General features: G+C 45.8%; 1 protein-coding gene across 1 annotated transcript; it reads left to right on the top strand.

The window, feature by feature from the left end:
- The first annotated feature begins 243 nt into the window (after window positions 1–243).
- LOC144136620 (alkylglycerol monooxygenase-like) lies at window positions 244–15,762 on the top strand. Its single transcript, XM_077669111.1, has 10 exons — window positions 244–710; window positions 3,535–3,665; window positions 4,272–4,423; window positions 5,030–5,133; window positions 5,492–5,654; window positions 8,365–8,510; window positions 9,771–9,905; window positions 12,023–12,139; window positions 12,767–12,849; window positions 15,105–15,762. The coding sequence occupies exons 1-10, from the start codon at window positions 600–602 to the stop codon at window positions 15,313–15,315; spliced, it is 1,353 nt and encodes a 450-aa protein (XP_077525237.1). The 5' UTR covers window positions 244–599; the 3' UTR covers window positions 15,316–15,762.
- The last annotated feature ends 6,699 nt before the right edge of the window (window positions 15,763–22,461 follow it).

The following is a 22,461-nucleotide window of genomic DNA, read 5'->3' as shown; positions in this document are numbered from 1 at the left end:
GCATCCCTCTCCAGTAACCTGGCTTAGCTTTGTAAGATCGTACGATGATTTCGGCTCTGTTATAACGGTTTTTTAGTTCTGTTTCTACCTGTAAAGCAGCTTTCCCTAGCAGGCTTTTAATTCGCGCCATGAGAAATTCAACACGTGCTTAGCAGTCCCCATAATAGCAACAACCGCCGCCATCTGTTGGCCAAATATAAAAGTAATGAACCTTCCGTATTTCCCCTCAATAGATGGCAGCACAGATTCCGGCCGGGCGTTTGTTGCGTGCATTGAATGGCCAGGGCTTCATACTTGCGTTAACTGTTTAGAAAACGTTGAGAGTGCAGAAGTCAATCACCTTTGTAAACACGCGTATTTAATTACTGCAGCAGTTCAACAAGACTTTCGCACCTTGCTGCAATACAGCGGGCTGTTTCTACGCAGCTGGCAGCATTACGTCACTGTCATGCGAGCCAGTTGCAAGATTCCTGAGACTCGCGGAAAGAAAAGACAGACGACGCCCTTGTCAATTGGTAAGGCTCCAAAGAGCAGTGCGCTCGCGATAAAAAGTGACGCGGTTCTTCGACAAAACACGGCAGGAAGAGTACGAAGAAGCAATGGAGTTTGCGCGCGAAACTGTGAAGCGCCTTGGCTACCTCGTCTATGTCGTTAGCCCAAATGAAACGTCTTTTGAGAAACACCAAGATGTTCCGGACTACATTGTGCAGGTAAGCGTCAAAGCAGCTTTTCCCGTTTTTCTTAGCCATAAGCGATCACGGTGAAAAACCAGCATCAACGATTGCAGGGCAGCACGCGTGGGCCTTTGGCCGTAACATATTTCTGCCGTTAGCTGCATATCTCGGTCACGTAGAGGTTTCGACAGGCTCCGTTGTCGAGAATGATCTACGAACTCAGCTGTACCGAGCATTTTGCGCAGAGCAAATAAAAGAGAACTGCAGTCAGTAAGTTAACTTTTGGTGTATTTGATAACACGAAAAAATTTATACGGCGCCCTCTATCGACCGGACAAAGTGACGTCGCTGATGCTCAGATTTCTGCGGCAGCACCAGGGTACGCTTGCAAGCTTTGCAAGCGTACCCAAAGAGGAATCCGAAAGCTAAAGTTTTATCATTCATAATTCATTCATTTAAGTTTCTAAGGCAGGTTCCCGCTTGCGAGCTCCCCAATTCGAAAGGAATGTCAATAAAATCATCTATCCAGGGTCTCCTAGCGTAAAGTTCATTAGGCGCAGTTGTATCAGCTGTGGCTTATTTGATTCTAATTTAAAAACACTTGTCATACGAGTCCAGTTACGCGCCAATATGTCTGCGGCTTCTGAGTGGAAGTAAGTTTCAGAGGCGGACGCCTAATAGAAAGCATAGGTACAGGGAGTACTGGATAAGTTTTGACTGCAGGGCTGCAACTTTTTTTACTAATCGATTGAATTAATTAACTTTAGAGTAAAATGAAATTTGGAACGCCCTTTCCGCCAGGAGGAAATCAGTTTCCGGTACAGCTCCAAGCAGCAACGATGCACTTCCAAGGAAGAAAAAAAACTTGCACTTGCGCCATCTTTTGGGAGTACTTCTAATTTTCGTTGCAAACAGAAACGTGAAGTCGCAAGTTAGCTCAAGGTATATAATGAATGAATTTACCTAATGATCCATTGTATTGATTTGGCACGTAAAAACTGATTAACCAGTAAATATACATTGCCCTTTCTCTCTTATATTAACCAATAGGAAGATTCCATTGTGCCCCGTTTAAAGGGGAGTGGGGAGGGGGCTGCTCCGTTTGGTATCATTGGTCACGAGCTCGACTGCTGAACATGTTAGGGTTATCATCGATGCGGCTTGGGGTGACGCCAGACTGCTCACATCTGGATACAACGACTGAAGTCTGATAAGGGGGAGTGCATGGTAACGCGCAGAGCTGCCGTCAGTAATTCCTGCAAATAACTCACAGGCAACCCGAAAAGAGCGGGAAAGAAGGTAAAATTAGAAGTGATCGAGATGGCTCCTGGATTGCCCAAACAAGCAGGCTTGAAACCTGCTAGCATATAGTTTCATCCGTGCGTCGCTGAGCTCGAACTAAACAACGCGGTCAGCACGTCTGTCGGCCACCTCTCTTCAGGGCCATCGTGGTGTGGATCGAGGTTACGCTTGGATTTTCTGACCATGAATAATCAACAATCTATAATTATTCAAGCTTATCCTTTGGGATTAGTTGCAACGTTTCTGTTTCGCGAGATTAAAAAAAGAGAATTGTGAAATTTGAGGTTTGTCTAGTTTCTGGAAAAGAGACGGTTGCATTGCGTAACAATGAAACTCATTAAACGGCACCGGGGTTACTGCACCGCTATCAGAGCCTTCGTACCATGTTGAGCAACATGAAATTCAATCTTCACTAATTTAAGCGCAATTGCGTAAGGTCTTTTATTCTGCTGTTCGCAGCGGCCTCACTTCTGGCAGCGGCCACATTCCTGTTGACCAAAAACTAGTGGGGATTGAATAAAAGTGTGTTTAATTCGACACCTATGCTAACATACAACTGTATAACTACCATCGAAAGAGGCGACAAATCAACTCCACAGTGTTGGCTGATTACCGTATAGCGAGGACAACTGCAGGATATCATTCGTTGTTTCTTTTTCTTTTTTTTGCCGAATAAGAAAGCACTTCTGTTCGTCCTGTGTTTGTCCAGGAGTAATGACGGCGCCTATTTACTAAAATGTGGGTCAACTAATCATGTCCTACATACATGAGTACTGTGTGGTTGCCGGGAACGTGGAAGCCAATGCATGGTCTAGTGTACTATCTGCACATTCTAACGGGATGGCGAGAAGCCAGCAGTCGTCCTCCTCGCATTAGCGAAAACAATGTCTGTGCCGCACGTCTTATCTTTTCTACTGCTTCATCATTTTCTGTGTTTTCAACCTCTCCTATATGCATGCGAAAGTAATAATGTCCCACTTGTGGACAGTCGACAGGCCCGTGCTCTTTCCCCTCCTTTTTATTACCGTCGCCGCCGGTATAGTACTACTACTACTGCTCCTAGCACTGTTACTGCTAACACTACCACTACAACAACTACAACTACTACAACTGCTACCGCTATTGTGCTACCACTACTACCGCCACTACGGTTACTAACCGTGACACTGTAGTGGCATGGGCGTAGTGTCTCTTCTTACACCTCACACTACTACCTACCTATTACTACTATTATAATGACTACTATTGCTACTACCGGATCCCTACTTAGTTACTAGTACTGCTAGTGCTTCTACTACTACTACTGAGATAAACGCTACTTTTTCGGCAGGACTTCGCATGCTTTGCGGTGCATAGGCATGGATATCTTCGTCCCTCACGGCCATCAAATCACACTGCCCACTTACTCTGGGACATTCTTGCATTAGATTGCGCTCATAATTTGCTACAAACACCTGTTGATCATGACTGATAAACTCTTCCTTTGTGGCCTCCGGAGCATTCCACTAACCGACTGCCAAACATTTATTGATGTTTCTCCCCTGCGTTGCATTTGCAGGCCGTGCCCCTCTTCACAGCATTCCTGGTGATTGAGCTGATCTTCAACATCGTGCAGAAGAACAGCGACCGCTTCCAGCTGGACGATGGCCTCACCTCCATAGGGCAGGGAATTATTCAGGAGCTGTCCCGGTGAGCAGACAAAGCTTGTAGGAAGTTGTGCGTTTTGGTGAGGACAGAGGCGCAACAATGGAAGTTTGTTTCTAAAGCGTGCATGACTTACTGCCCCACTAACCATGTGCGATCCCAGCTCTGCGCACGTGTCTCGCGCGTTTAGTCCTTGCACCATGCATGTGAGGCCTGGCAATGAAGACTTCTGAACCGCGCCTGTGGATGCGGTTGAGGCGCTTAACGTAGTGAAGCCTAGCTAACTGGAGTTAAATGTGCAGTTATTTTGCTCAGGATATAAGCTGCCTGTGCAGAGTTCCTTATGCCTTAGCATGTAGTATCTTCTCAAGACGCGGCGATATTCACTGATGAAATATGCCATGACATTTGCGATGATATTGTGACCGGCTCGAAGCTGCAGGACTCAATGGTGTCATCGCTCACTATTAATGTTCTTGTCAATGGGGCCACCGTGTTGATTTTCTTCTTTGTTTTGCGTTACGAATACTTCAAACGAAAAACTTTGTTCCATGGAGACTTTCTCTTCCTTATTTCAAGCGTGAGCTGTTTAGCACTCAATATACAAAAGCAGGCAGCAACTAAAACAGCCTGAATCCTTGTTTCGTGCAGCCTTTTCACAGAAGGCACCCTCCTCGGCGGCTACATCTACGTGTACAACAACTACAGGATTGCGACTCTGCCGTGGAATTCCACGGCAACGTGGCTATTCGCCATGTTGGCCATCGACTTCGCCTACTACTGGGTGCATCGCTGGGGCCACGGCAAGCACGTCATATTTCTACTTCCAGCTGCATTAACACTCTTAAAGGAGCACGTGACCAGAATAGAAACTCTGCACTGATGGAAACCGCAATGGCAAAACACTCTACAGTTTCTTTACGGCCCTTCCCTCCCGTCTCCTTTTCTCTATCTCGCGTTCATCTTTAGGCCTAAAATTTTCGAAGGCGTTCGTTTTACGAAGACGAAGAACTACAGTTCCTTCGGTATCGCATCAGGAACACCTGATGCGATAGCGGTTCCATAGAGAGTTTTATTTTGAACAAACGAAAGGGAAAGAAGATGAATAAAATACACATGGCAAGAACGAGAACAAACTGTCCGATTTTGTGCTAGTGAACCCTGCGCACGCAAGAGCACAACCCTTGAACGAAGCTCTGTCCGTTCGGTCGCAAGGACGAATGTTACGCAGACGGCTCCAACGACTCTTACGATCAGTGCTTTTCATAATAGCACATTTGATCGGGTAGCTGGAAGAGTAAGGAGATTTCGGAACAAAAATGAAAATAACAACTGGGCTAGGAAGGGTCGCGTGCTCTCTCTTTGCATGCGTTGACATTGATTTTTTCCTTCATATCTTTTGAACCCAGAGATCAACTTGGCATGGTCGGGCCACCAGGTGCACCACAGCTCTGAGTTCTACAACCTCACTACAGCCATGCGCCAGTCAGCTCTGCAGGCCTACTACGAACCCGTAAGTCAGCCCCTTACGTTTACGGGCTCTCAAGAAATTGTTTATCACTCTGCGCAACTTTTTCCGCTGTGATTCATTCCGAAGCCGTCCGTGCAGCGCCCAGAAAATGTGTACGGCGGGAAAACTCATTACATTTATTTCGTCATTTTAATAACGCGAATTTAGTCGCACCTCCTCATTTTTTTCAGATGCTGGCTGTTATCACACCCTATTTAAAGTCCTTTGTTAACTTAATCCACCTATGCTGAACGTTGGAAGGAGTATCCGTAGGACATTGTTTTTTTTTTTCATTTTAATTTCAGATATTAAATGGCTTGTATCCATCCACCAATTTAATTTCTGCACCGACTTTTTGCAGCTGCTCTACCTGCCTCTGGCGCTTGTGGTGTCCCCGAGCATGTACCTGGTGCATCGGCAGTTCAACCGCCTCTACCAGTTTCTCATACACACCGAAGCAATCCAGACGCTGGGACCACTCGAATTGGTGCTCAACACACCCAGCCACCATCGAGTTCACCATGGTATTATATTACCGCGCGCTACAGTCTTGGACATGTGCGACAAACGAACGGGCCTGTTGAAAAGAAGGGCGCTTGTTCTTACTAATGTGATTTTTCTCGAATTCAGGGCGCTAGTATGTTTAAAATATTTTGTTGCTAATTTCCCAAGTTTTGTTCGCGTGTTATATTGTCGATTAGCAATTTTTCACTCTCACACTCACTCATTTACACGCTCACTGACACACTCACTCACTTACTCACATCCACGCTCATTCACTCACTGCATGCTTTTTAACATGACATGAATACATCGTTGTGGAGCGGCTGCGGGGCAATTTCTGAAACCTTGTATTATTTACACGTCAAGTGAACTGAAATATCTCTGCAGGAGTGTTCTTGCATTTAGCGCCCACAAAAATGATGCCGTCGCGGTCGGGGGCCAATATTTCAACTCCTGCTCAGCAGCTGAAAGACAAGGCCATTGAGCCATCGAGCCGAGCAGTCATAGGGCGAAATGTTAAATTTCGGTGGGTAGGCAAAATGTCAACTGCCTGATTACTTGGGCGTGACGCACATGAAAACAGAGCATCGTTACCCGAGCTGAATCCACTGCAAGCCAAATATCTCTCCCAGTAGCGTCAAATTATTCTTGATTTGTACGTGCTGCAGCAGTGTTATTGCAGAAAACTTCCCAAGAAACTCTGTCTTTTGGCCGCCCAGATTACTTTTTTTTTTTCACTCTCTTGACGTCTTATCTGACTCGATAACAGATCGTCGCCTGTTAGTCGTACGCATTCCATGTCATGTTCATGTTCATCTGAGCTAACTATCCTCAACTCGCAATTGCTCTCTAGTCCACACTGCTTTATTTTTTGTCCCCAATTTTCACACTTATCATTTTGCTTTACATCGCTCTCTGCACTTCACGGTTAGCTTGATTTCAATTCTTTTTTTGTTATTATTCTCCAAGCTACGCTCGTTCAGCAAAAAGTGTAGGCGCCCGATCGGCCACTCCACTCGAATGTACCACGAGTGTAAGTGGAGCTTCTTAAACGGCAGTGGGCGTCGTACTTTCTGTGCATTTGTCGCGTTGGCTTCAGCGCAACCCGTGCAGGCTTGAATCTATCGCAGTGGAACAAGGGCACTCGATGCGATAACAAGTGTGGAGGAGTGTTGTCTATCGCTCGTTATTTTTATATCTTTATTTCCCTTTCTTTTTCTGACAGCGATATCTTAATAGGAGACACTCAGGGGTAAGCGGCGTCGGAGTCGTCGAAGCATGTTGGAGCGGGATACTCTCGTACCGCGGAGTAGGCGCTTTCGAAAGCCATGTATCATCATATCGTGTGTCTGTGTGGTATGTGTTTTGTGAAGGCCTTAAACACGACCAGGGAACAAAAATGTCAGTCATGATATTGGCCGATTGGCTAGAAGGAAGTTACGTCACCCGACCATATAATTCCCATTGGCTGGAAGGAAATGACGTCACCAAACCAGACCGGAAGTTTTGTCACTTCCGGTAAAGGTATAAATGCTATCGTATTGCCAACGCATGATGTAATTAGGTATCCCTCTGAATTTTTTTTCGCTTGTCTTTGTTTGGCACGTCCGTGCATTCTGTGTTCTTGTGGTAACGTGTGTTATTTGGCTGTGTCATGTGCCTGTGGGTCATGTGCCGATGTGTTTTTGCGAACATCGTTGTCGCTTCGGTCAAATCCGCTCTCAAATTATGGCCATTATTCAAATACGTGAAAGCTTGCTAGAATCGGAATGCAGTTCATTTACCATTTCCGCAATCTCTGTATTAAGTGCTGAACAATAGGGCACTGTATGATTATCTTTCTGGCTGCCTTGAAGAGAAGTCTCTGACTGACTGTTCCATAAAGTGGTGTTAAAAAGGTGACATTTTTGTTTTAAGCGATTACACGGTAGTTCTGGCACTTGACGTAAAGGTTCTTCGAAGCTGCGCTGCATCATTTTATCCTCTTTGTCAGGGCTGCTGAAGAGGCGCCACAAGTGCGTTGCTTACCAAGGTGATTCAATATTTAACTAGACATGGAGTAGCACAGCCTTCGGAGCCTCAGAGTCGGATCAAAACAATTGATTTCGTATATATTTCTTAGAACTGGGTTATTTGCGTCGTAGACTGGATGCCAGGAAGGAACCTCTGGCGCGCTTCTAAGTTGTATTACAGCACTGCCATGCCTGCGCTCTACGGAGAGAAAAGTGTTTTCAGGAAAGGTTGACTTAGCTCCAAGTTTGACAGATTTGCAGGATCGTTCTGTTATTTCTGAATGAACTTTGTTTTTTGTTATGCTTTTAACTGCACAGCATCGTAATTACCTCAGTATTTTTAGGAATTAAAATATTTAATTCAGTTCCTGGTAGGTCCCAGATAGAAGCCATTTTAAGATCAATCCAGTCGTATTGCAAACCCTGTCTCAGTGTAACGCGGTCTTCTTTCTAGACATGCGCTGCCTCTAACCTTTAAACGTGGGGCACGTGAATTTTAGTTTGCGGTTAGTAAAGTCGGCTTAGAGAAAACTTAGCGTTACAGCAGTCAAGTGCGGCTCTTGTTTAAATCAACGCTGGTGTCACGATTTGAATATTCTGTAAAGTGCTCAGATAATATTTATTGCTGAAGTCTTGCAGAACACTCGGCGGAACACCTGCGCATTACTTACATAGCTCCTATATTTCACTCTTTCTGTTATCTTTCTTTTATTTTCAGGAAGAGATCGATACTGCATAGATAAAAACTACGGTGGCACCCTAATCATCTGGGACCGTCTTTTCGGTACTTTCGCGGCTGAACAGAGCAGGCCTGCATATGGGCTGACGCACTCTGTGAACACCTTCGATCCGTGGACCCTGCAGGTGCGCTGTGCCCGCCTTCTTTTCCATCTTGCTTTTTTTTTTAATGCGTGAAGACATGTTTTGTTCGTTTGAACCTTTCAAATGTCCGCGATTCTTGCGATATTAGGGCACAGTAGGTAGGGCCCTCATTTTCAGGTGAAACTCAGCTTCTCCACATGTCTCTGCACCGTAGCCGATTTCTATAAAATGAAATCAAGCTCCGTTTCTACCGAAACCAACCTTTCTGAATCTAAACTGCCACTGAGAGCAGTTTAATTGAGGTACGGTGCGGAAACTAGCTGCTAAACTCTGAGCTCTATTTAAGAAACGTCTCCACGGTTGATTCTTCGTGATTTAACTCAAGTCATGCCCCTTAAACTCTGTTGTATAGCTGCTATCACTCAAGAGGAGGCTTGGTTTGAAGAGCAACTGAAGAGGCTTTAGAATTCAATGAGCTTAAAAGGGCCGAATGTGTGAAACATGCACGTGAAACCAGCGAAATCGTTTTGTGCTAGCATTTGAAATGGTGGTATAATCGCCGAGTAACCGAGTACTGCACCGTTACAAATGTATACGATCACCTTCGCTTTGCTTTCGTTTCGTGGGGAAAAGGTTTGCATGTCAATGGTGGCTACAAGACAGATGCTGAATTACTAAGGTAAAAACCACATTACGTACACGGTCGGTCAAAAGTTCCCAGGCCACAGGGTCTGCTTTCAAGCGCTATAGTCGGTCAGTTATGACACCCCCGAAGCCCAAAATCTCTATAGAGGGTAGGAGAAGTACCATTCTCACCTCTGAGAAGCTTGATACCTTTATTTCTATCAAGGTGGCAGCATATGCCGCAGACCATGTGGCCTGGAAACTTTTGACCGCCCCTGTACATCTTACTTTCCGGCCTTCGACAACTCTAAACTCGTGCAGCCTGTGTCGTGTAGTCCAACTCGGCTGCTTCGTTAATTAAGCATACACACATATTATTGTTTTCTGCCTAGAACAAAGCAATTCGTCGATGACTTGAGCCTCTATTAGGGGGTATTTTGACATCTATGCCCATGAATGTCTTATTATTCTGCTGCTTATTTCTGTTTCCTTCTAATTCGAGGCGATTACCTTTAATAAACTTCTATGCGTCCCCGCATTATGTTTGAGCTACAAATTGTAACAAAATACCCAAGAATTGCCAAGGACTCCATAAGCATGTAAGAAGCTCTTAAACATTTCTTGATTCTTCTTTTCGGCGCTAACATTACTGCCTTGATAAATTCCTTTGGTTTTCAGATGCACCACTTCCTAAACATCTGTAAGCAGGTCATCAGTATCGAAGGTCTTGGCAACAAGCTATCCACCTTATTCAAAGGTCCCGGATGGCAACCCGGCAAACCAAGATTAGGCGATCCGAACGAAATTCCGGATGTGAGTTCACAAAATTTCGGATCGCGCATTTGCACTTATTTTGCTTTAAACAGCACTGTTTCTGTTTGCTAGCAGTTTTCTCACGCGCATAAACAGTGTAGGACTAGCGAAGGGAAACTCTCCCGGCCGGCGGCACAGAAGCATTCGATTAGGCATTCTGGCTATATTGAATGTATTGTGTTGAGTGATGTTTGACTTTCACAGTGCATATTGCATTGAAAATATCTCCTAAAGAAGTCGCCACTTGAAGGGCAGGCTAGCAGAGCACCCTGCGCTGTCGGTGCGGCTTCCCGCCATTAACGTACTTGTGTTGCTCAAGTGCTCAACGGGCCACGAAAATAGTATTCCTTTTTCCTCTTGCTTCTCTAACTCGCGGTTTATTAACGTTATGTGCAGAAAGGGGGGGGGGGGTACGTACGAATTCCCCGACCCGTAATAACTGCCACCTGTAAATATGAAGTGATATTAAATTTATGTTTAGTTTTGTTTTGAGGAAAGTAGAGGCTCTGTAAATGTTTCACTTATCAATGGACACCTCAACTTCGCCCTGAGGGAAGGAAGAAAGGAGGGGATGAAAGGAATAAGAGAGAAAGAGGGGCCGTAGTGGGGGGCTCCGGATAAATTTCAGCCACCTAGGGTTCTTTAAAGTGCTCGCACGACACAGCACACAGGCCTCTTTCGTTTCGACTCCATAGACTCCCTTTCCAGAGCAATGGACAGCTCCCATCTAACCTAGAACGAGGGAACCTTTGGAATATAGAAATAGCAAAATCAGCTGGTCTTCACTTCGTAGAAGCCTTACTGGTGCCAAAATGTAGTGTGTAAGCATCTTGCGCAAGAGTGTCTAAAAGCGAAAAAAAAATGAATAGAGGAGTACACTTGCCCTATACGCAGCGCAAGTCGCGAAACGGTGCAAGAGCAAACGTAAAAGTTTTTTTTTTTTTGCATATATCTGGCCCTTTGTTTTTTTCCTCCTTTGATCCCTTTCTTCACGGGTACAGTCCGCCCACATTTAGACGAACTGCTATCGTACCTTTACTGATTGTGCTTATAACCCCTACACCGACGAGTACAGAGTCTTCGAGAGGCGTTTCAAGCGCTTGGCGGCGTCTTACGATCAAAACGCCCCGTTTTAAACCGAGAGCTGTAATAGCTTTACTACGTGATATACCATGAGAATAACAGGGAGCCATCCGTGCTGCTGGCCTCAGACGTGGTTGCTGCGACGCGCCTATTCTTTCAATCTTTTGTGTCGTATCTATTTCTTTCATCTCTCTTCTGTTGGCACGCGGCAGTGATAGTGACCAAGTCGAACATAGACACTTTTTCGTGGTGTGGACGGACGGACGGGCGGGGAAAAAATCTGCGTACAAAGAGAGGTGAAAACGTAGTTTTTAAACGCATTCGTGCATTAGAAAGTAAGTTAACGGAGCTGCCGACTTTCACCAAACAGGTCGTTATCATTGCTTCGTGCGTGTAGATGGTTGCAAGGATCAAGAGGTGAGAGAGAAAGAGATAAAACAGGCTCGCGCTGCAGCCAGCTGCGCCAAAGCGACGACTGCGGCTGCGGCCATATGTAAGCCAGATATCCCTTTGTGCCCGCTCCAGTGACTCTGTCCACCTCAGCAACCGAGTCCGCCTTGAGCCACCGCAGCGGGCACGCCATTCTGAGGCTGCGGTTTAACTTGACAAAAACAAAAAAAAAATATCTGTGCGGAAAATTTCATTTTTCGCATCTGACCTCATCTGAAAAGCATGTGTCCGTTCAACACTGCTGCCTGCTTTAGAATGCCTATTTCACATCAAAAATTGAAAATGACGCTGGCATCGAGACACCCCAGCAGGCAAGAAAAAATGTGCAAGGATCAGATCCGGAGGCGCACGCGGAAAGTGCGAAGTGGAGGCCAAGGATGAATTCCTGCATCAATAATACTGTGCGCCTCAGGCAAAAAAAAAAAAGACCGAAGGGTCTCGGAGAAGCTGGGTGCACAGCCGCGTTCGTATTGGCCTCATTTATAAGAATGCAGTACGACGTCGCATTCGGCGCTAGCTCTCATGGCTGGCGAGGGAACAATTAAAAATAGTTTTCTCAACAATTTTCGTTTGTCTTCGTGCAGGTGCGCAGACCCGTGGAAACCTATGCGTCAAAAACATCGCTTTGGCTCAAGTTTTACGTAACGTTGCATTTTGCGTTGATCGTCATCGGATACGTGAAGCTCAAGCACTGGAGACCCGTAAGTAATTCCGATGCGTAATTCTGCAAAGCGCAGTATTAATGCAGCGATCTGTACGCAAGTAGTAGCTGTTTTATTCCGCTACTAGAATATTACTAATGATAATTTTGTTGATCATAAAAAGGATGAAGTATAGCTTATTTCTTACATGAGTGGGAACAACAAATAACACTTGAAAATAATAGGAAATTAAGGTTCGCACCGCTTGCTTACTCGTGATGCTTCGACAGCCTGCGATGGGCAGCCTGTCTTATAAACGTGGCGTATTATGGCTGCTTGTGTAAAGTCGTTTATCAATGCGACACCCGCAATACAAATAGAGCTGTGTTTAACAATGGTGTGTTCTTTCTAGCAGACCTCACAATATTTTTTGTCCTATCCGCAACTTCATAACTGCGCCATAAAGTGATCTAAGACATGGTTATGTCCTTACAAGAATAATATTTGAATACAAACCTTTAAGACAGATTTAAACTCTGCAGGATGCAAGGTACAACGTTAAATACTAAATACGTATACATTAACTACATAATGCCGGTGTACTTGGATTCTGCGGCACTTAATCGTGTTCCTCAGTAAATTTAAGGCTGACACTACAATACGCATCTCACCGTTTCGATTACGCAGGTGATCACCACCGGCACGCTGCTTTGCGGCATCACTTACATTTTCTTCTCCCTTGCTGTGATGGGCGCTTTTCTGGACAAGCGGTAAGCTTTGAAAACTTTACGGCTTGACATTTGTTATACCTGCCGGTACCGCACTGTTTAAAAATTTTGCTGCATGAGCACAGCAGCAACACATATAGCTATCACCGTTTTCGAGGCCTTGTTAGGCGCGCGCAGTGAAAAGAACTGCTTTTTACGACATGAGAGGCGGACTAACTCTCATTTCCTGATGGAACCCTCAACCGCGGCGGGAGCAAAAGGAGGAATGGGGCGTGAAAGAAGAAAGAGGTGTTGTAGGGGAGGGCTCTAGAATAGTTCCAACCACCTGCGGATCCTTAATGTCCACTGACATCACACAGCACACAGACGGCTTTTGGACGCCATCGAAACGCACCTTCCGCGGAGGGATGCGCAGTGATCGAGGATGCAAAAAAATATACACAGAGTGGGGAAGGGGAAGTTCCTTCAAAATGTTTTTTCGAATAATCTAGAAGAAAAATAAAGACCCACTAATTTCTGTCAAAATGTTTGCAGAGCGAACGGTATCAAGTCGACCATGACTTGGATTCGCGGCGCCACCGGCTGTCCCAAACTTTGAGGCTTGAGAGTTCCGCTTCTTCTGATGCTAAAACTGCGCGCGCAGTGCATGGCTGCAGTTAATGCCGTGCGCACCAAGCTACAGTGAACGCTATCAAACAAGATGTTCGCGCCGTTTGGAACATTGTTCGGAGGAATGCCAACTCTTCGTCAGTGTGCAGCGAATGTGGCACCGGCACAGGTGTTTCTGACCCGCCGCGGTGGCTCAGTGTTTAGGGCGCTCGGCTACTGATCCGGAGTTCCCGGGTTCGAACCCGACCGCGGCGGCTGCGTTTTTATGGAGGAAAAATGGTAAGGCGCCCGTGTGCTGCGCGATGTCAGTGCACGTTAAAGATCCCCAGATGGTCGAAATTATTCCGGAGCTCTCCACTACGGCACCTCTCTCTTACTTTCTTCTTTCACTCCCTCCTTTATCTCTACCCTTAGGGCGCGGTTCATGTGTCCAATGATATATGAGACAGATACTGCGCCATTTTCTTTCCCCAAAACCAATTATTATTATTATTATTATTATTATTATTATTATTATTATTATTATTATTATTATTATTATTATTATTATTATTATTATTATTATTATTATTATTATTATTATTATCATCATCACAGGTGTTTCTTGAGCAGCCTGAATTCTATCTGCCAACGCTCCGCCATTGTGGAGCGCAGAACTTAGCCCTCGTATTACCTGTGCAAGGCCTGTGTCGGCTGGACGTGGTAACTGCAGCTCTTTGCCCCCAAACAGCCGTCGTGCGGGTGCTGCGCAGGCAGCTTGTAGTTTCGATTGCTTGGTCTTCAGTCCTGTGTAGCCCGCAAAATTTCCCCGCATGCCTATGCGGTGGGGCCCAAGTGGGGTGGGCCACGTGAAACAAGTATCTTGCAGCCCTTGCACACGTGACAACATGCCCACTCAGGTACAATATGGCCAGCCCAGGTGTCTTTTGCCACCGCTACTCTCGCACGAGACATGCGAGATTTTTTTTAGCGCAAGCGCCATTCCCCACTGCTCACGTCAGGCCTACACGTATATCTCAACTTGTGCTACTGGTGGAATAGCAGTTGTAAAGACATTTTTCCGGCAACGAAGAATTAGGACACAAGGGGTGAGGAGAAATAGAGAGTTCCGGGGGTCGGTCTTCCTTAGTTCCAGGATACCCTTGGCCTCCGTCGCCGCCGTGTCCCTCGTCACGAGCATCAGCTGTGTGATCGGGTCGTAGTCGGTCAGGATGGCCTCGCACTGCTCTAGCCTAGGGCTATCAAAATTGGGCATTAAAATGCTTTTTCGCAGCCCCGCGGCTCACGTGGCACGTCGTGACGTAGCCCCCACACCACACGCACTCTTTAATGTATCTAATCGGCCATATTTTATGATACATGACGGTCATTGAACATGTATCAGTTTGCAGTCGTGTGTGCGTTGTGTCCTGCTCTCGATTCAGGCTGCCAGCTAAAGTCGCGTACTTTTTACGTGCTACCAACAACGCCCTCATTGCCTCCCCTTAAGATTATGGCGTCCTGAAGGGTTCGACCGGACGTCTGGGCGGCTGCCGCCTCAAGCTTTGAGTACCACTCAATCGAACGTTAGCTTTGTCATCTGGGCAGCTCAGGTAGCTGCCTCATACAAATTGTAACTTTTGTGTTGAGACAGTTTTTATCTTTTGCCGTGCATAGCGCCTCATCTTTCGCGACCTTTTGTTTCGCAGGAGCCACGCCTGTGAATTGGAGGCCCTCAGGTGTGCTCTGTTGTTCTTCATCGACGCCCGTGTGTTCCACCTTTCGGCTTTGGCTGACACGGCGCTGTCCGCGCTGCTCCTGAACATCGTCAGGGCAACTTTCGCGGCTTCCTTTTTGGGTTGCGTCGGCGCCAGCGTCTGGGAAATGGCTACCGTGGCAAGGAAGGCGAAGTTGGTTTGAAAATAATGTCCGCGTGTTGTAAGCACGCAAAGTCAGCCGAAATTCCAACGATTTTACATCTGTTCCGGGTTCACCATTTCCATGCGGGTGTAGTATAAGGCTTCGTTCCGAAATGTTGTCGGGATTTATTTTTAAGGACGAGCAAAGTTCTTTCCGGTCCTTCCTTTCATTTAAATGATGCCTGGTCCTATACACCTACAAGGGACCAAATGGACGCGCTTTTTTTTTTCTAATTGCATTTAGTTGAGATTATAGTGCAATGACGTAAATAAAAAATAAGAAGTGCCTGTGATCGAAGACGGAGAATCGACATCTGCTGCTTGTTGCGTGCTGATCATTTTGTCACTTCTAAAGAAGGAACCGAGTTGGACCCGAAAGTTGGGAATTTGCTTTTCGACCTTTACTTGCTGGCATCCCCTCCTTCTGTGAATAAATCTTTATATTTTGAGAGGTTGCTGGATGCATTTATTTTTATAGAACGAAGATAAAACGCGTCTTCATGTTGTAGTCAGCATTTCAAAGGCAATGGTATATGCGAGAGCAGCCGCTGCCACACAAAGAAAAGCCGACTGTGAGCTTTTGTAACTCTAGGTCTATCTCTGTAGTACTGGCACTCAAGTAAATATAGATCGTTCTTTTTAATGCCATAGCGTTATACATGCAAATGGCTCATCGACAACGAAACCCGGCGTCCGGCGTTGACCAGCAGCAGTGGTCTCAAGAATCCCAGATGATGTCACCGTGGTATCAAAGAAAATTTCTTCCGAAGGTGCACGGAATTGAGCCCAGGACTCTCAGATTGCGAGGCGAGCAGGCCACGCATAGGTCATAAAACCACGTTGCTTCTTGAAAGGTGAACATGGTGTATGCGCTGGCTCATCAGAAAGGGAAAGAAAAAATTTAAAGAGAATTAAAAAGAAGAAGGAAATAAAAATAAAAGCAATGTTTTCGAATTGAAAACACGTAAGTAATCTTAAGCGTCCTCTGTAATTTTTGAATTTTATTTCTTCTTTCAGTATGATGCCTGCTTTTAAAACGGAACTATTTCCACAATCCAACCTGGTTGATTTTTTTTATCACTAAATCTAACATGTTTCTGAGCCATGTAGATTGTGTTACTATTTCGTTCAATGCGCAATTTCCCATGGTGCACTAGACAGTATTTCCCAAAGGTGGTGGATTTTTCAATGAGAGACAATTCTGGAAAGTTAAAACCCTTATTAGAGGTAACTCCATTTGGATGGTTTTTATTTATATAATTCTGCCGTCATGTTAACCGAGGTTCTAGGTGACCTATTAAAGGGACAAACAGATAAACCTTTCCTATTTGTAAATGTAATTCTACACCACACAACTTCGCATATCCCAACTGAGATTTCACTGCGAGAAAAAAGTACAGTATCGTTTAATAAAACAAGCAAAAACGCCGCCTTCATAACGATTCCTGTCCATTCTGTCGCACATGTAGTTTGCTGTAAAAACCTTGGTGTTGGTTGGTTTTTTTGGGGGGGAAAGGAAATGGCGCAGTATCTGTCTCATATATCGTTGGACACCTGAACCGCGCTGTAAGGACCTTGGTGTTGCAGATATCAAGCCGCGAGTGTGTGCCCAGGAGCAGTGAGGGCTGTGTCAGCCGCAGTAGCTTTTGATAACCTGTCAACCTTATTTCTAATGCTCCGGCAGGTCACAACCAGAGAAAAGACATGCTAGATACTGAAACCTGATTATATCATGGACTGCGAAAAATTTGACCTAGACCTTCATCGCACACATGCTTGTAATTATCATTCAAGTGCAGAACTGCGCCTGCGACGCCTGGCGGCAGTCAGAGGGTCCAAGATAGATTGTCCAATAGCGCCTCGAGCATGGACACTGCGCGATACAGGCCGGTGTCTTGCACATGGCGAACACCGGCTCTCTATCACTGAAATAGCACTGCAGGCTGAGCCGATAACACGCTGCTGCCGCACTGTTCGCAGTGATCCATGGCCTCGCGCGATGCGATAACGCTGTGAACATTCTTGCGTGTTTTGTCATGCGCGCTTTGTCATACATAGCTCCATCATGGACTAATCACGCGCGCAATCTGTACACATTTCTTATTGAGTAAAAAGTTTGTATATATCACATCTCCCCCTATCCTCTCTTCCTGTCCCCTCACCTCTTTCATTTCATTTCTCCATTCTGCCTGCTATGCTTTTTTTTTTTGCGCTGCCCCAGCTCAGGTGCTCCGTTCAAAAATCTTTTCCTTCCTTTCTATTGTTATTTCAATAAAGCCACTTTGCCACCATCACCAACATCGACCAACACCACTACTACTACTACTTCTACTACTACTACTACTACCTTGTCAACGCGTTCAGGGCTCAGTAATAATAATAATAATAATAAATTTTTTGGGGAAAGGAAATGGCGCAGTATCTGTCTCATATATTGTTGGACACCTGAACCGCGCCGTAAGGGAAGGGTAAAGGAGGGAGTGAAAGAAGAAAGGAAGAGAGAGGTGCCGTAGTGGAGGGCTCCGGAATAATTTCGACCACCTGGGGATCTTTAACGTGCACTGACATCGCACAGCACACGGGCGCCTTAGCGTTTTTCCTCCATAAAAACGCGGCCACCGCGGTCGGGTTTGAACCCGGGAACTCCGGATCAGTAGTCGAGCGCCCTAACCACTGAGCCACCGCGACGGGCAGGGCTCAGTAGCCGCCAGTGCTCTTTCAGTGATACAGAGCCGGTATTCTCGACCAGAAAATTACGCAGGCCTGTATCTTGGTCGGCCGCTAAAAATTGAAAATTGTTTTTTGGGGGAAAGGAAATGGCGCAGTATCTGTCTCATATATCGTTGTACACCTGAAACGCGCCGTAAGGGACGAGATAAAGGAGTGAGTGAGAGAAGAAAGGAATAAAGAGGTGTCGTAGTGAAGGGCTCCGGATTAATTTCGACCACCTGGGGATCTTTAACGTGTACTGACATCGCACAGCACACGGGCGCCTTTGCGTTTCGCCTCAGCATACACGCTTGTGGCGCTTTTGACTAAACGACCTCGAACCTGGTGGCTGCCTCCAGCTTTACGCGAGTGCATTCAGTCTTATATGCAACTTGTAAAACTGTCACAAGAATATTCTTTCTCGATGAATAATATTTAGAGATACTACAGGTTTTCACTTAAAACTTCACGCTCACTCAGGCACTTTCCTTCTCTCGGAACAGTAAATTTAGGTATAACAGGCTGTTTTTTTTGTATATACTTGATGCTTCCCTAGTCCATGTGCTCTTTCGATATGCAAGGTCTTTAAATCATGTTAAGACATTGGCTTTCTTGATATTTTTTCAGACCGACACTTAAGTAACAACAAAAATAATATCCACGCACGAAATCAACACATCACCGCACAGTACAATTCACACTGCACGACTTTGCGCCAACAAACACAGTCTGAAATGAATCCAGCCGGTATAGGCGTATACGTGCATCAATATTTAAAATATATCAATATTTAAAAGGCGCATCAATATTTAAAACAACCACCAACCTGTGGGAACAGAAGAAATTGCACGTAACTGAACGGCATGGCTGCGCCGCGCTATGCCGGGCTGCTCCCGTTCCACACCGCAAGTTGTCACTGAAGCTTCCGTCCTTTTGTAGTCTTCACACGAGACCATGCTGCTCTCAAATTGTTTGTAGTGTGGTAGCTGACGCTTGCCCAACTCAGCTGCTGCATACATGTTTCGTCGACGGAATCGTTCAATAATCGAAGTTCACTGACTGGAGGGATGACACGGAAGTTGCTGACAGCACAGCGCATTTACTATGACCGACGACAAGGCACAGAGCGATAAAATCTCTGACGACTTGCGCAAGCAACAGAAATTGATAACACAGCAGCATGATTGCTCCGATTCCTCGTCCGCAGCGTCAGCGTTTCAATGGAGGCGGAATGCAAAAACGTTGCTGCTCATAATGATCACCGGGTGACCGATATAAATCCGGAACCCTACACTGCGGCTCCTCTTTCCCTCTCTCTTATTTCCTTCTCTCGTTCACTCCTTCCCTCACTACGCGGTTGAGGTGTCCGCCAAGAGCGAGGCAGTTTTGCACCATTCCTCTCATAGTTACGGTTAGGGCTTTTCGGTTTAAACCGAAAAAAAAAATGTGCTAAAAGTACGCCGAACATAGTGTTTGAAATTCCGTTTTAACCGAAACGGTCACTATTCTCGGCATGCATGACATAGTTAGCCGGCTGTTAAGTACGAATTACACTCCACCAAAGTTGAAAATTAACTAAGTAGAGAAGCCAGAGGCGTGATGAGACGGTGGTATACTGTTGGATAAGCCACGCAGTTGTGAGATTTGAGACAATTTTCCGCTCGCTTAGACGCCTCTACAGACGGGGAAGCACCACCTCCTCGCTGTCTGTTAGCTAAGCGCTGTTTGTTCTCTATCATCACCTGCTTGGAGCGGTTAGTCCGTTAAGTAGGTTTATCAGTTGCATGTAGGACGCTGACACAAAACCGTGCATGGCCGCCATGAAAAGTGTCGTGTTCGGGCTGCCGCGACGATTGAGCTGCAGTTCTATCATTGCCATCGACGCGCTGACCACGTGATGCCCCGCCCTCTCGCAAAAATCAGCGCGACAGTCCGAAGAAAACTTGTCAGCCTAGTTCTTAGAAGTAAGCTACCACTTTCGTTCTTGTCTGCCGGCTGTCTCATTAATCTTGCATTACTTCTTTAATTACGAAAGCAATTCCTTCTATACAAGCGCAACTCCAAGTGTAAAAGTACTGGTAAATTATGTTAGTTACTGGAAAACCAACTGTTAATGCGGACAAGTGGGCTACAAAAAATGCATATAAGTCTTCTCGACAACCAGGCCAGTTGATTACGTTATTAATATACTCTCTCTGCTTTCTCGTCATTTAATACGTCACCATAAACCCTCTCTTCCCCCCCCCTCCCCCACCCGTTCACAGAAACCAGCACTAGACTTATTGCGTATTGCGTCATCACCTCGTCGATCACTTCGCTAACCAGCTAAAGCTGATGATTTGCCGTACCTTTGGGATAAGCGCCCGCAATTTACTGAAGACTGTAAACCTTTGTTCATGTCTGGCAAGTGTAATCGTCTTCGTGTGCGTTGCCAACATCATACCCCCCTTCAAACTGCGCATTCCCTTTTTCCAGTGCTTAGAGCCCGGCGTCCTAGTTTTCTCTCAGCGTTAACGCTTTCTTTGCCTTGTTCAAGGATACGTGCTTTGCACTGGGAGAGGAACTAGCTGCCAACATTATTTAGCATTTCCTTCCTTCCTTTCACATTCATGCCCTCTTGTTTCACCTACTCACCACTACGTTCACACAACCGCAACTCTGCCAGGTCGTCTAACCTTGCTTACGTGACCGCTGCTATGATGAAACCATTTCTTCGGCTGGCCTTCTCGTACGCATGTCGTGCGCGTGAAAGAGGCTGCTATTTTTTTTATTTATTAACAGCTGCGGCCGTCATTAAGCCCTCTTTTCTTGTTGTGTCTGGATAACTCGTAACCAGAAAACTTCGCGAACGAATTGCACAGCAGGTGCGTTCTCGTCAGCACTTGTAGACCATTCAACTTCGGGCAGCGGTCTGTCAGGGCAGAGAAAGTACAAAATCTTGCCCGGTGTCGAGCGCACGTGCTGTGCTCTCGTGATAAACCCCTAGGGTGAGCTGCACCGTTCAGTTTGTATAATCCGACTTGGCCACCTCGTGTGGCTGGCCACTTTCTCTGTTAAATGAAACTTACAGGGAGCTGTTCGTATTAGCCCTGCTGTTCGTGCCTCTGACTAGTTTAATTTAATTTCCGCGAAAGGCTTGAGAAATGATTTTTTTTTTTTGCGAGACTGGAGAATTTTTAGTCGACCACGCGCTGTTCACGTGGAAGGAGATTTGTTATGAGATCTCCCTCCGGCTGCTTTTGTAGCCTGGTATAGGAAAGACAATAAGTTTCTCTTGTGCTACATTTAATCACTCTAACCCTCTTCAATGTGATTATGTCAAAGTTATGACCCTTTTGCTGCATTTAGCCCGGACTTGTCTGGAAGTGCGTTATCAGAAGAGCTCCGAGCCATCTCTGCATAACGCGCCTCCGAAAATAATGGGCAATCTAATCTTGCCGGCCGCCAAATGACCATATTGCTGTCCTCGCTGCCAAGTTGCTTTCTTTCGCTGTTAAAAACAAGTTCGCCTTATAAACGATTTGCTGTACATGTATTAGTGGCACCTTACTGTCTGCTTGGGCCCGCATGATTTCCGGTGACGCATGAATTCGATTCGCAGCACTTTATATCAGACTGAGAGCTGTGTCGTTAACTACCAAGAAAGGCTATGTGCAGAACGAACCGAAATACTTCTTATTGGCGTAGCCATGGCGTGAGTCATCCTCTGAGTAACGTCAGTCGATATACGCAGCACGCATAACGCAAAATATAATTTTGTCGTTTCCGAGTCGGGGCCGCCCATTAAGATCACACCTCGTACGCAAGACCTCGTCTAGTATTATCTGTAATGAGATCAGCATCGACGGCTGCGCGTTTTAACCAGCGACATGTATACACTGTTTCCTGACAAAAATCGCGAGCTATTTCACACGAGCGGCTAGCGCTTTCAGTATGAATCATTCTTATATGTGTCTAGTCTAGTTTCCCGACTTGGGAATTCGGTCTACGCAAGTCCAGAAGCAATTTTTCAATTTTTATGAAGGACGCCGTAGTGAAGGGCCCCGGAGATTTCGACTTTAACGTTCACTGACATCGCAAAGCACACGGGTCACAAGAATTTGAAAATTAGTTTTGGGGGAAATTAAATGGCGCAGTATCTGTCTCACATGGAGGGCTACGTCTTCGACACAAAACCCCAGCCCACGCACTGGGAGGCCACCCTGCTAGACTGCCAACTATGGTTAGTCTCCAAGGCCGCTAGAACAGCCTCAGCCAATGCAATCCCGAACTAGAGACTCCACCATGTGGTTTAGTGGCCAATAAAGCGTTTTCACATCATCATCATCCTTTCCTTAGAAAAAGTATTCTTTTTTTTCTGTGGAGGATTCTGGTTGGCTGTATTTCACTGCGGCAAAGTTGACAGCAACTAAGAAAAACGTCGCATTCCTCAGCGCCA

The sequence above is a fragment of the Amblyomma americanum genome, chromosome 6 (genome assembly GCF_052857255.1).
Source record: "Amblyomma americanum isolate KBUSLIRL-KWMA chromosome 6, ASM5285725v1, whole genome shotgun sequence".
Taxonomy (NCBI): domain Eukaryota; kingdom Metazoa; phylum Arthropoda; class Arachnida; order Ixodida; family Ixodidae; genus Amblyomma; species Amblyomma americanum.
This window is presented reverse-complemented; position numbering and strand designations above follow the sequence as displayed.

Excerpts from the sequence above, each read along its gene's own strand:
- LOC144136620 (XM_077669111.1), top strand. The coding sequence starts at position 600 with ATGGAGTTTGCGCGCGAAACTGTGAAGCGCCTTGGCTACCTCGTCTAT. Across the intron at positions 711-3,534 it reads TTCCGGACTACATTGTGCAG|GCCGTGCCCCTCTTCACAGC; the intron begins GTAAGCGTCAAA and ends TTGCATTTGCAG. Across the intron at positions 9,906-12,022 it reads ATCCGAACGAAATTCCGGAT|GTGCGCAGACCCGTGGAAAC; the intron begins GTGAGTTCACAA and ends GTCTTCGTGCAG.